General features: G+C 54.5%; 1 protein-coding gene across 1 annotated transcript; it reads right to left on the minus strand.

Annotated features, from left to right (window-relative positions):
* Positions 1-416: 416 nt before the first annotated feature.
* LOC123840628 (interleukin-9 receptor-like) lies at positions 417-13,327 on the minus strand. The gene is made up of 8 exons (XM_064592179.1): positions 12,258-13,327; positions 11,840-11,951; positions 11,546-11,724; positions 10,961-11,106; positions 10,362-10,569; positions 9,737-9,845; positions 8,366-8,450; positions 417-6,869 (listed from the first exon to the last, which is right to left on the minus strand). Exons 1-8 carry the CDS (start codon positions 12,538-12,540, stop codon positions 6,432-6,434), a joined length of 1,560 nt encoding a protein of 519 aa, XP_064448249.1. The 5' UTR covers positions 12,541-13,327; the 3' UTR covers positions 417-6,431.
* Between the last annotated feature and the right edge of the window lie 243 nt (positions 13,328-13,570).

The following is a 13,570-nucleotide window of genomic DNA, read 5'->3' on the forward strand; positions in this document are numbered from 1 at the left end:
AGTTTGTGGTCCCCCAAATCCATGTGTTGGAATCCTCATGAAAAACGTGATGGTGTTGGGCGCCTGGGTGGCTCAGTTGGTTGGGCGACTGCCTTCGGCTCAGGTCATGATCCTGGAGTCCTGGGATCGAGTCCCGCATCGGGCTCCCTGCTCGGCGGGGAGCCTGCTTCTCCCTCTGACCTTCCCCCCTCTCATGCTCTCTCTGTCTCATTCTCTCTCAAATAAATAAAATCTTTAAAAAAAAAAATGTGATGGTGTTAGAACAGGTTAGGGTGCCAGGGCCTTCCCTCCAAGTGAGGATAGAACAAGAAGTCTGCCATCAGAAACCCCCTCATCTCAGACATGCACCCTCCAGAACGGTGAGAAATCACTTTCTATTGTTTATGAGCCACTGGTCTGTGATATTTTTTTTTTTTTAAGATTTTATTTATTTATTTGAGAGAGAGAGAATGAGAGACAGAGAGCATGAGAGGGAGGAGGGTCAGAGGGAGAAGCAGACTCCCCACCGAGCAGGGAGCCCGACGTGGGACTCGATCCCGGGGCTCCAGGATCATGACCCGAGCCGAAGGCAGTTGCCCAACCAACTGAGCCACCCAGGCGCCTGGTCTGTGATATTTTGATAGCAGCCTAGATCGACTGAGGTGATCAGCAATGATGTATAGGACAAATTGGGATGTGAAATGAAAAAAAAAATTACATACGAAAATTAAGGTTCTTGAGTATAAATCTAACAATATACATAAAAATATTCTCAAAACATTAAAACACAGATGAAGGAAATCAAACAACACATAAATAAATGTGCCTTGTGCCTCGGTGCATCCGAGAGAGCAGGATGGGGCACCAGCAGCATGGAGCCATCCGAGGAAATTTGGCCAGGGTTCCCTTCTTCCACCTCTGCTCAAATCCACGCCGTCTGATCCGGAAATACGGCCTCAATAGGTGCTGCCCTTGTTTCTGTCGGTTCGCCAAGGGCACTGGCTTCAGTAAGTTGGATTACGTGAACTTCCTTGAATGGGTCATCCAGGATACCTGCCTCAACTGCAGATATCCAAGATACCCACTTAATGCCAATTCACTGTACATAAAATAAAAATACTTCAATTATGAAAAAAACATAGATAAATGCAAAGATATTCCTTGTTCAGGAGCAATGCACTCAATATTGTTAAGCTGGCAATTTTTTCGAACTTGCTCTACAGATTCAATGGAATCCCAACCAAATTCCCATCAAAGATATCGACAAACTATTTCTAAACCAAGACTAGCCGACATAAGACTCAAGACCTCATATGTGGATCCAAAGACATAGCATAGGGCACCTGGGTGGCTCCGTCGGTGAAGCGTCTGCCTTCAGCTGGGGTCATGACCCCCGGGTCCTGGGATCAAGTCCGGCATCGGGCTCCCTGCTCCGCGGGAAGCCTGCTTCTCCCTCTCCCACTCCCCCTGCTCATGCTCGTTCGCTCTCTCTCAATCTCTCACAAAAATAAATTTTAAAAATCCTTTAAAAAAAACAAAGACAGCATAAAGTTGCAATAATGAAGAGAATGTGGTCATGCTGAAGGGACAAATGAACAAAAATGAGCTGTGCCAACAGAGTCACCTACTTTGTCAGAGGGACAAGCACCCCAATAATGAAAGGGAAGTCTGTTGCACAAATGGTGATAGAACAATGAGAAAACACAGGGAGAAAAAAGGGCTGTGAACACAGACCTTAAAATTACACAAAAATTTACTCCAAATGGTCCACACACATACATTTTTTTAATGCAAAGCTGTGAAAATTATAGCTCTACGTAACCTCGGGAGGGGCGCTTGGGCAGCTCAGTCGGTTAAGTGTCCGACTCTTGATCTCAGCTCAGGTCTCGATCTCAGGGCTGTGAGTTCAAGCCCGTCGCTGGGCTCCACGCTGGGCATGAAGCCTACGTAAAAATAAAAGAAAAACTAAAATAAAAAATAAAACAAAGATGACCTTGGGTTTGGTGACGAGTTTTAAAACACCAAAGCCAGTCAATGAAAGAAAAAAAATGGTGATGTTTTACTTTAGTACAATGTAAACTATCTACTCTGTGAAAGATCCACTAAAGAAAAGCCACAGATGGGGAGAAAATGTTTGGAAAACACATCTAAAAAAAGGACTTCAGTGCAAAATATACAAACAAACTCCAAGAGTGAAAAAGAGGACCAACAACCCAATTAAATATGGGTAAAGATCTGAACACACACCTCACCAAATAAGATATACAGATGACAAATAAGCATACAGAATAATGCTCCACATCATGTGTCATGAGGGAAAAGCAAATTAAAACGATGAGCTAGCACTGCATATCTAGAGAATATCTTCAGAAAAACAAACAGCGATAGCAACAGGAACTTGCATTCATTGCTGGTGGAATGTATAATGCTGCGGCCATTTGGGAAGACACTTTAGCAGTTCTTTCCAAAACTACACATGGTCTCACCATGTAAGGCAATAATCACATTCCTGGGTATTTAGACAACTGCTCTAAAAACATATATCCAAGCAAAAACCAGCCTGCAGTTATGTACAGCATCTCTCTTCAAAATGGCCAAATACTTTCCAACAAATCAGGATCTCCTTCAACAGGTGAGTGAATAACCAAGTGAGATCCATGCATGTGTGCAATGGAACACTATTCATTAACAGAAAGGAATGATCTACGAGCCACGCCAAGACATGGATGAGTCTCACATGCATATTAGTGACAGAAGACAATCTGAATAAACTACATGCTGTACGATCCCATGTGTATGACATTTGGGAAGGAAAAATTATAGAGATGGTAAAGAGCAGTGATTGAGAGTGGTTTGTGGGGTGAGTTGACCAGGAGAATAGGGTGCTGAAAGGAGGTGCTGATGGGCCAGGGGGAAGTGGTCGCTTCTGCTGGGGGAGATCTGCTAGGTGTGTGTGCATAAGTCTGGTCTGAAGTAGCAGTGTCCATGAGAAAAGTCCTTCTCACTCTAGGGGACAAGGGTCTTCCTCCATCACATGTGTCACTATTTCAGGACCAGTTCTTAGGGAGATTGTTTTGAGGGAGTGAGAACATACACATAACATTAAATTTTCTTTTCGTTAATTTTTATTTTTAAAATTATGGTAAAATATACATAACATAAAATTTACCATTTTCACCAGTTTTTAAAAAGATTTTATTTACTTATTTGACAGAGAGAGCGAGAGAGCACAAGCAGGAGAAACAGTAGAGGGAGAGGGAGAAGCAGGCTCCGATGCAGGGCTCGATCCCAAGACCCTGGGATCATGACCTGAGCCGAAGGCAGATGCTTAACCATCTGAGCCACCCAGGCGCCCCATTTTCACCATTTTTAAGTGAATAAAACTAGCTTCCATTTTTTAGAGAGCAGCCATTTTCATGGGTGTGAAGTGGCATCTCATTGTGGTCTTCATTTTCATTTCCCTGATGTCTAAGGATCTTTTCATGTGTTTGTTGGGGTTGGGTTAGGCAGTGATCTATTATGTAGGACACCAAGTAACATGCAGAATTTAAGAAAATATTTGGGAATGGAATATCTGCTATGAGTTTAGTATCCAGAATATATAAAGAGCTCTTACAACTCAACAATACAAGGACAAGCAACCCAATTAAGAACAGGCTTGTCTCCAAAGAAGATACAGGAGTAGCACATGAAAAGATGCTCAACATCACCAACCATCAGGGAAATGCAAGTCAAAATCACACTAAGGTACCACTTTATACCAGTCAGAATGGCGATTTAAGGGGCCAGTCAGAAGAGCACGACTCTTTTTTTTTCTTTTAATGTATTTACTTATTTTAGAGAGAAAGAGAGAACAAGTGGGAGGGGCAGAAGGAGAGGGAGAGAGAATCCCAAGCAGACCACGACAAGTGCGGAGTCTGACATGGCGCTCGATCGCACGACCCCAAGATCATGACCTGCACCAAAACCAAGATCAGACACTTAACCGACTGCGCCACCGAGGCACCCAGGCATGGGACTCTTGATCTCAGGGTCGTGAGTTCAAGCCCCACTTTGGGTGTAGAGATTACTTAAAGAAAGAAACTTAAAAAACAAAACAAATTTAAAAAAAAAAGGACACTAACAATAGTTGGTAAGGATGTGGAGAAATTAGAATGCGAGTACATTACTGATAGAAAATGTTGAAGTCACTGTGGAGAACAGTTTGGCAGTTCAAAAATTCTAAACATGGAGTTACCATATGATCTAGCAATTCCACTCCTAGGAATATACACAAAAATATAGAAAACAGGTATTGAAACAAAAACTTTTACATGAATATTCCCAGCAGCATTTCTCACAACAGAGAAAAAGTGGAAACAACCCAAATGTCCAACAGAAGGGTGAATAAACTAAATGTGGTCCATCCACACAATGGAATAACATTTAGCCACAATAAGGATTGGGGTGCCGATACTGCAAAGTGGGTGAACCTCAGAAACACTACGCTGAGGGAGAAGGCTGTGCAGAAGGTCACATATGTATGACTGCATTTATACAAAATGTTCAGAAGCGGTGAATCCACAGAGAAAGGAGGTAGGCAAGGGGCTATATAGGATAGGTCACATGGAGAGCCCAGTGGGGAGTGACTGCTTAATAGGAAGGGGATTTCCTTTGGGAGTGAGGACGGTTGGACCATATTATGCACGTACTAAATGTCACTGAATTATACACTTCAAGAGTTATGGTTAAATTATGTGGATTTCACCACATTGAAAAACAAAGAGGGGCTGGCTCAATCAGTGGAGCATGGGATTCTTGATCTTGGGGCTGTGGGTTCAAGCCCAACACTGGGTGTAGAGATTACTTAAAAATAAAAAAATATTAAAAAAAAAAAAAAAGAAAGAAAGAGAAACCATTGCACATCCTCCCTTGCCCAGGAGAGTTCCCTTCCCTCACAGCCCTCAGTCTGACCTTCCAGGCCCTCCACAGTCCAGCCAGCCACATTTTGGACACTTGAGCTCCAGCCTCGCCATGCCCCCAACTCCTCGAAACACCAGCCACATCAGGATTTCAGTTCCCAGTCACCTGCTCTCTGACCCCTTCAGTGCCCAGGGCTCAGCAACTTCCTCATTCCAAGGTCTTCAAACCTTGCTCTGCTGCACACTGGATCTCGGCACACGGTGTCCAAGGGTCGTCTCATCTCAAAAGGGGGACGCTAGCATTTCCTGGGCACGGAGGTGTGCAGGTGACTTGCTCAGGTGAACTCACAGCAACACAAGGAGGTATTGCTCGTCCTGAAGGGGCAGGCATGGCTCACCTACCATCACACAACCTCCAAGGGGCTGCAGGCTCACGCTCCGGCCCAAAGCCAGGTCTCTGGGTGCCACAGACAGAAAATGTGTGACTCACAGGAACAACGTCTCTGGCCACACAGAAGAGGCGTCCCCGCTGTGGGGGCCACTTGTCACATGCGGGTGGCCTAGGTTCCCTGGGAACCCACAGGAGCCACACAGATGCTGCTATAATACCCCAGCCCGGGGCTCCCCAGGGGTCGGCCCCAGGAAGTGGATTCACGCTATTTTTTTTTATCCTCGGTTAGAACTGAAGATGTCTGCACCTCATTTCTGTCTACACCCTTCCCGTTCTCTACCTGCTAAAAATACATTCTGGGTCCTGCCTCACCCCTGCTGACCACCATCTGGCTCCGCTGAGGCTCCCCACAAAACCCCGGGGGCTCCACAGGCACGCAGAGGGGAGGGGATGCCTGTCTGACGCAGAGGGGGCCTTTGCCTGGGGAGCCTGGGGCCACAGGTGCTTTTTTCTGTGCAGACCGCAGGGGTCACCAGAGCCCCACAGGGAGATGCCCTCTCTATCTGGGCACCCAGAGAGGGACCGGCCTCCATTTGATCCTCCCTTTCCAACATCAGCACCTCCCACCCCAGAAAGCCCAAGAGCAGACAGAGCCCATCCCCCTGCACCTCCTCTGGGCCCCTCTCCCGTCCAGCAGCCAGTTCTTGTCATCTCAGTAGGAGAGGTACCTCAGGAGGGCACGGAAAGAGGTCATAGCACCACCTCATCTGTGTCTGCTGGAGCAAGCTGGCCCTTTAAGGGGGTGAGGGCAGAACAGGTGTGGGGCTAACACCCCCTGCTCAGAGGGGCCTTGATGGAGCCAGAGGGCAGGGAGGGAAGTGGTGGGCCCGGAGTGGGGGCTGGGTAGCAGGCTGCTGAGGGGAGGGGAGGGAGGAGGGGTCGTCTGCCCTGCCTGACATCCAGACAGGATGTCTGTGCAGGGGCTCCATTCTCAGAGAAACTTTAGTCCATTTTCCACAAAATGGACTTTATGCAGCTGGCCCAAGTCGGGGTTCCAGGTCAAACCCAGTAGGAGCGAAGAAAAGGCCCTGCGGTCCTCACGGGACGCATGCAGCGGGGTCTTGCCTCTCGCTGTGACCGACCCCCCCAGGACTACTTCCTCACCAGGCGTCCAGATTCTGCTGGTCACAGGAAAGGCCACAGGCCGAGGCCGGGCTGGGCCCCGAGCTCTGGGTGTTTCCTGGGAAGGTGGAGGGGTGGCAGTCCCCAGAGCAGCCCAGGGCCCAGTAGCCGCCACTGCTGCCCTCTGGCTGTGGGGAAGCTGGCCTGCTGGGGATTGAGGGGGCCCAGTCCTCCTGTGGCAGGTAGGCAGGAGGCTGCCCTCTCTGTTCCACATGCCCAGCTAGCAGCACCGCCTCAGGGAGGCCGGCGCCAGGGCCCTCCTCCTCTTCCTCCAGGGCCACTGACTGCCAGGGATCCGCCGGGTCGTAGGTCAGCCACGCAATGACCTCCTGGACACCAGGCTCCAAGACTCCTCGTGGGGAACCGACACAGTCCTGGCTCGGCAGCAGACCGGTTCTGTGGGCCCCTATCCAGGTCTACAACAGAGAGCGTGGGGCGGGGGGGAGGGGGAAGGGCTCAGGCAGCCTGTTTGGGACTCTCCCTGGAAGCAGCCTCCCCTCCTCCTCCAGAAAGGTCTCCTGACGTCCTCACCCAGAGTCCAAGCAACAACTATGCTTGGAACATTCTATCTTGCCTGCCATGTGCCCGCCCACCCTCAGCCCGGGACCCCGAGTCCCTTCAGGACCCTCAGCAATCCTCCACCTCCCTGCCTGGTGCTCACAGCAGCCTGACACAGGGTACAGGTGGTGACAGGTGCTGAGGACAGAGAAAAGCCCTGGTTGCTGCTCCAGGCACTCCCACGAGCTACAGACGCTGGGCACCCTCTCCTGGACCCCCCTTCCCCCCAACACACACACGGGGAGACGCTGTGGGAACAGCACCTTTGGGCTGAGGGCAGCAGACCTGGATCCCTCCGTGGAGCCACAGGAGGCCCCCACCTCCCAAAGGAAAGTATTTCCTAGGTGGGACCAGGAACCCCCACCAAATGGACCACACATACCTCACCCTCTGTCTGCCCTGATCCCTGAGAGCCGACCCGTGGCTACAGCCCACCACCTGAGGGGTCTAAGTAGCCTGGCAGGTGACATGGGTCTACAGAGGAGGTTTTTGGGGAGCCCAGCGGAGCCAGATGGTGGTCAGCAGGGGTGAGGCAGGACCCAACTGCATGCAGCCCAGATGACACATTCCAGGACGATCACCTCAGGGGTCTTGACAGTGACGGCCCCTGTCTGGGAGAAGGAGGTGGCCTCCACCAAGGACAAAATGCTCAGCTTTAAGCTTTGAGTTATACTTTTGGACAACAATCTTGAAACCTGGGCTCCCTTTTTAAATTTTTTTTCTGGGCTCCCTTTTGAGAGACACAAGGGGGAGGCAGGGGGATGGGGAAGGACCCCAGGAAGCATATCATCCCATCCTCTGCCCACAGTGGGGAACCCGGGACCACTTGGGGGAGCTTCTCCCCGCCCCCTCCCACCCAAGGGGCAGGGGCCACCAGGCCAGTGGGAAGGGCAGGGGTCTGATGTCCCACAAAGGGGGAGATGGGGGGTGTGCCAGCATGCTACCCGTGGGGACCAGGAGGGGCCAGGCACTCCCCAGTGACCCCCAGAGCAGGAGCCCACAGACCACTGAGGGCCCCAGGGACAGCACGAGCACCAGGCCCTCCCCACAGACGTCTTCAGAGGAGAAGCCGGGACGGGCGGTAGTTTGCACTAAAACAGGACCATGTACCTCCCAGGGGCTGCTACCCCAAGACAAAAAGAAACCCGCAAGAGAGAATAAAGCTAATTGTTCTGATGCATTTGAGACACAGTGTGTAAATTTAAACCCACTACGTATACCAAAAAAGCTCAAAGCACTGACAAAGGCCCCATACTAGCCCCCAACTCTCACCCGAAGCCCACATCCTGGGCAGGCCAGACACGTGGGCGACCCCAGCCCCTCCCCCAACCCCTGCCGTGGGCTGTGCACGCACCTGGAAGTCCCCATTGTGCACACTGTAGAGGGACTGGAAGAAGGCCCCTGGAGAGGGCACGTTGCGGTAGAAGCTTCTCTTCACCCTGAGGCCAAGAGAGGACAGCTGGAGGCCTCTGCACGCCCAAGGAGGGGTCCTCGGGGGCCCAGCTCCAGGAGGCGTGAGGCCCCCGTGGGAGCTTCACCCCCTTCCCGCCGCCCTGCCTCATCCGTGCTGATGCCTCTCTGGCCTCTCATTGGGTCCAAACCTGTTCTTGGGGCAAAACCCAACACGTGCCCCTGTGGCCTCCCAGGCTAATGACCCCGTACAACAGACTTACACCAAGACACGCGTCCTTTCCGGGGTAAGTAGTGATGGTGGGTTTAAGGCCACAGGGTGACTGTTGTGTCCTCATCCCACCTGACTCCTCCCTGAGCAACAGAGCCACGGGCCCTCCCACAAGGAGGTAGCCCAGGCCTCCAATACAACAGGTCCAAATCAGCCTCACCAGCTTCCCAGGGGAGGAAGCGGCCCCTCCAGGTCCCCACCTCGCAGATCACCGGTCCTAGCTCATCTGCCCCCTCAGCTTCTCTTCCTAAGGCCTGGTGGCTCCCTCCACTTTGCTCCCTCTCTGCTTCTCCTGCCCTCTCCAGCCAAATTGCCGCCCCCTGGCCACCACCACTGGCCTCCCGGTGGGTCCTCCCCATCTCCCTGTACCCCCAAACTCTATCCTCAAAATACAAAGCAGATCTTGTCGCACACCATTTCCCATGCTTAAAGAGCTTTCCTCTGCTCCCAGGTCACATCTGGCCAGCATCAACACCCACACCCCCCAACACCCACACCCCCCCAACACCCCCACCCTCGGCCCTCACCACCCCCACCCCCACCCCCACCCACCACCCACCCCGCTCCCTTAGGCCAACTTCCTCTCACCCTTTCTGCTGCCAGTCCACACCTGGTTGGTCTCCTACGGGCCCCCTCCTATAACCTGACATGAGTGATTTACTCCAAATGGGCCCTGGGTCTGTTTTGTACTCTGGGGCGTTCACCAGGGTCCTGAGCACAGGACTATGTTTTCATAGGAGGCGTTTAAAAATCAGCAAACCACAGAGCACCTCCAGAGGCAGGAGATGAGGACCTTGGGTGACTTCGCCCCAGTGAATCTGGGTCCCTCTGAGCCTCTTTGGGGCCCTACTGCCCCCAACACACCTGACAAGTGGGGAACTCTCCACAGGTCCAGGGCAGAGGCTTAAAAACCCCCACTCCGTCCAGGACCAGATGGAGGGGAGGGATGGCTGGTTTGGCCCAAGATGCCCCACCTACCACACACGCACACGTGCACACAGTAACACATTCACACACACGCACACGCACACCTTGGCTACTGACCTGGGTGAAAGCTTGAACACGAGGTAGGTCAGGCTGGTCAGCAGCAGAAAGACGGGTATAGCAACAAGGGCACTGCTGTTGGGTTGCCCCCGAAGTGAGAACAGGGGGCCTGTGGGCAGGAAGGGCCAGGCTTGTGAGCCTCCCTGGCCCCAGGACGTTCCTTCAAATCCACACGGCAAAGCCCCCATAGGAGTGCTCTGGGCCACAGTGGAAATTTTCTCATAGGCCACAGGAGTTGTGTCATGCCTGCTCATGAATCACCCAACCCTGGGCCTCACCTCCTCCATCTGCAAGGTCATCAGGGCCAGTCACCCTCCCTAGCAGGTCACAAGGGTCAGCCCAGCCCTCCCGAGGAAGGTGAGACCATGTCCAGGCTCCAGAGACGGAAGCAGAGGCCCGGTGTGCCACCCTGGGCCACACTCACTCCCAGGGACAGACAGTAGCTACAGGTTCCAAGAAGCCCAACGCTTGGCAGGTGTTTGTTTCCTCCTTAAAAATCTCAGATCTCCAGGGGAGAGTGGTCATCCAGGGCAGGACCGCCTCAGGGAGGGGGCTCTGGGAGGGTGGAAGGGGGGACACTATGACGCACGAGGGAGCAGAGGCCCTCTGGGAGGGAGACCCCCACCTCGGGCAGGGCTCTGGGGAGAGGGGAAGCACACAGGCTGGCTCCATTCGCTCCACTGGCCCGCATAGCACTGCTCCTCCACCGTTTCATCCTCCGGGGTGGCCATCTGGACCCGCAGGCGGGCCTCATAGCTGGAACCGGGGTCCAGCTCGGCACCTTCGAGGGTGAGCCAGGTCACCCCGGCAATGTGAGCCCTGTGCCGGGCCTGCTGTGGGGTAGAGGACAGTTAGCAGGTGCGGAGGGTGGGACAGGGCCATCGGCCCTCAAGAACACACAGGCACACGTACACACGACCGCGCCCAGGCACGTGGGCACATGCACCCATGCACGCCACGCAGGCCCGTAGGCACACACACTCCCGACCCCCGTGCATACTGACGCACGTGCACGAACAGGCTCACTACACTCCCACCCCTATACATAGGCACAGCCTATGCACACTCACCTCACATACAAACACACGTGTGCAGTCACGCTCCTAGCTCTGATCACCCCCCTCCTCATTAGTCCAAGTTGACGCCCTCCTAAGTGCGGGGGGCGGGTGGCCCCGAGCTGCCGCTCCCAGGAGGGAGGCCCCTGGAGTAGCCAGCCAGCTCTACCTCCCAGGCCTCTTCCTGCTTCTTGAAGGCCAGCTCGTAGCTGAGGAGGGAGGTCAGGGGCTCTAAGGCAGGACTGACGCTCCAGGTCAGGACACAGTAGTCAGAGCTGACGTTGCTCCGTAAGTCAGAGGGAGGGTCCAACTTCACTGAAACAGAGTGAGGGGACATGTGGCTGTGGCTGTCAGCATGCCCAGGACTGCGGGGTCTGAAGGGTGCCGGGGGCCTCACTAGCGGGCAGGTCTCTGTCTCCCAGTGAGGCCCCGGGTGGGACAAGAGCCCCTGCAGCCAGACAGGGTGATTTTCAAATCTTGCCTGTCTCTTCCTTCATAAGCTCCTGCTGGAAATGCTCCCCAGTGTCTTACTGGAGTCCTTCCTGCTGTGACTAAAGTGCATTTCAACCCCATCTCTCCAGCCAGCAGTGGGCCCTCCCCTCCCAGGGGCCCAGGCTGCTCCCAGCCCTGGGGTCTCTCTTAGTCGGGACACAGAACTTTCACCGGGCCGTGGAGGTTAAGGGCAATGGGACCTTGCCCCCCAATCCCCATGAAGCCAGGATGTTCCCGTCAAGGCACCCAGACCAGGCCTCACCATGTCTCCGGGGCAGGTACTGTGGGTCCACCAGGCTGACCTGCTCCCTCCCAGAGACGTAACGGTGGAAAGTGATGGTGAAGTTGTCGGAAGGCACGAGCACCTCCTCGGGTGGCAGCACCACGGTGCACTCACCGGCCCGGAAGACACATCTATGCTCGCTGCCCAGCGCGTGGTTGCTGGAAAGGGTGTAAGTCGGCACCAAGGGGCCACCGCACCAGCCCGGCCCTTGCTGCTGCTCCCGTGGGGCTCCCACCCTCATGGTCCTCCTGAAGCCTGGCCCTCCAACCTTACCTGGTGAAGAGAAGCCAGGGACTGGGGCCCTGACCCAGCTCTGGGGCAGACCAGTGGCAGTCAATCCTTAAGATGTTGTTGCTGAGGCAGGTGAAAGATCCAGCCCCGAGCCCTGGGAACAGTGAGGGTGTGGAGCCCACAGTGGCTGCTTCAGGGCAGGATTAGGACCTGCAGCTGACACTCTGACAGGGCAGTCCCCCAAGAATGATCCCAGCAGAAGGCATCAAGGGCAGGGCTGGGAGCTGATGGGCTCTGACCCATGAGGCATGGGTGGGAATGAAGTCCAGGCTGGTCCCTGGAGAACAGGCCCCAGCACGGTTCCAGCCAAACCCTTCCCTGTGGAGTGAGACAGATGACAGCCCTGCCCCCCAAGCTCTCCACCAACCCACCTCACAAGACACTACTGCCCAGCCCTCACCTCCTCCTTCTCCTTGGACGGAGTCTCCCAAGCCGACCCAAGTGCCGAAGCAGGTGCAGATCAGGAGCCAAGTGCTCAACTCTCGCATCAGGGCCTCACTCTCCAAGGTCCATCCTGCAAGGGACTGGGCTGAGGGCACCCCCCATGAGATCCTCCCCAGGAGGGCTGCTCCCTGTGGGGCATGCTCCCCATGAGATCCTCCCCAGGAGGGCCGCTCCCTGGGGGCATGCTCCCCATGAGATCCTCCCCAGGAGGGCTGCTCCCTGTGGGGCATGCTCCCCATGAGATGCTCCCCATGAGATCCTCCCCAGGAGAGCTACTCCCTGTGGGACGTGCTCCCCATGAGATGCTCCCCATGAGATCCTCCCCAGGAGGGCTGCTCTCTGTGGGATATGCTCCCCATGAGATGCTCTCCATTAGATCCTCCCCAGGAGGGCTGCTCCCTGTGGGGCATGCTCCCCATGAGATGCTCTCCATTAGATCCTCCCCATGAGATCCTCCCCAGGAGAGCTACTCCCTGTGGGACATGCTCCCCATGAGATGCTCCCCATGGGATCCTCCCCAGGAGGGCTGCTCTCTGTGGGACATGCTCCCCATGAGATGCTCTCCATTAGATCCTCCCCAGGAAGGCTGCTCCCTGTGGGGCATGCTCCCCATGAGATGCTCCCCATGAGATCCTCCCGGAGGGCTGCTCCCTGTGGGACATGCTCCCCATGAGATGCTCCCCAGGAGGGCTGCTCCCTGTGGGGCATGCTCCCCATAAGATCCTCCCCATGAGAGCTGCTCCCTGTGGGACATGCTCCCCATGAGATGCTTCCCATGAGACCCTCCCCAGGAGGGCTGCTCCCTATGGGGCATGCTCCCCATGAGATCCTACCCAGGAGGGCTGCTCCCTGTGGGGCATGCTCCTCATTGAGAGCTCTGAGCAGGTCACCACCTATACCCTCCCCATGTCCCATCTCAGGGATTGAGCACCACGGCCTGAGCTGTACTCCTAAGAAACTGAAGCTCTGAAAGATCCATATGGCTACAGTGTATAGCATGGTGCCCTGAACAACAGATCTCCTGGTGGGCTCTGGACTCTGAGCCTGCTATGTGTGTGAGTCGGCCTAGAAGGCTCCTCTCTGGGATGGGCATCCTCTGCCAGCACAGAACCCCGGTTGCTGGGCCCAGGTCCTGTCACACAGGGAGGCAGGGTCACGGGAACCTTGTGCTGACTGTGTAGCACGCATCATACGCTTGCATTCCCACAGCAGCCCGTGAGGTGGGGAGACGGTCCCAATTACAGACAAGCAAGCTGAGTCCCAAGGAGG

Source organism: Mirounga angustirostris, unplaced genomic scaffold, assembly GCF_029215605.1.
Source record: "Mirounga angustirostris isolate CCGP_5_RB_7025 unplaced genomic scaffold, mMirAng1.0.hap1 SCAF_5, whole genome shotgun sequence".
Lineage (NCBI taxonomy): Eukaryota > Metazoa > Chordata > Mammalia > Carnivora > Phocidae > Mirounga > Mirounga angustirostris.

Excerpts from the sequence above, each read along its gene's own strand:
- LOC123840628 (XM_064592179.1), bottom strand. The coding sequence starts at position 12,540 with ATGGGGAGCATGCCCCACAGGGAGCAGCCCTCCTGGGGAGGATCTCAT. Across the intron at positions 11,107-11,545 it reads GTACCTGCCCCGGAGACATG|TGAAGTTGGACCCTCCCTCT; the intron begins GTGAGGCCTGGT and ends ACTCTGTTTCAG. Across the intron at positions 6,870-8,365 it reads TGCACAATGGGGACTTCCAG|ACCTGGATAGGGGCCCACAG; the intron begins GTGCGTGCACAG and ends TCTCTGTTGTAG.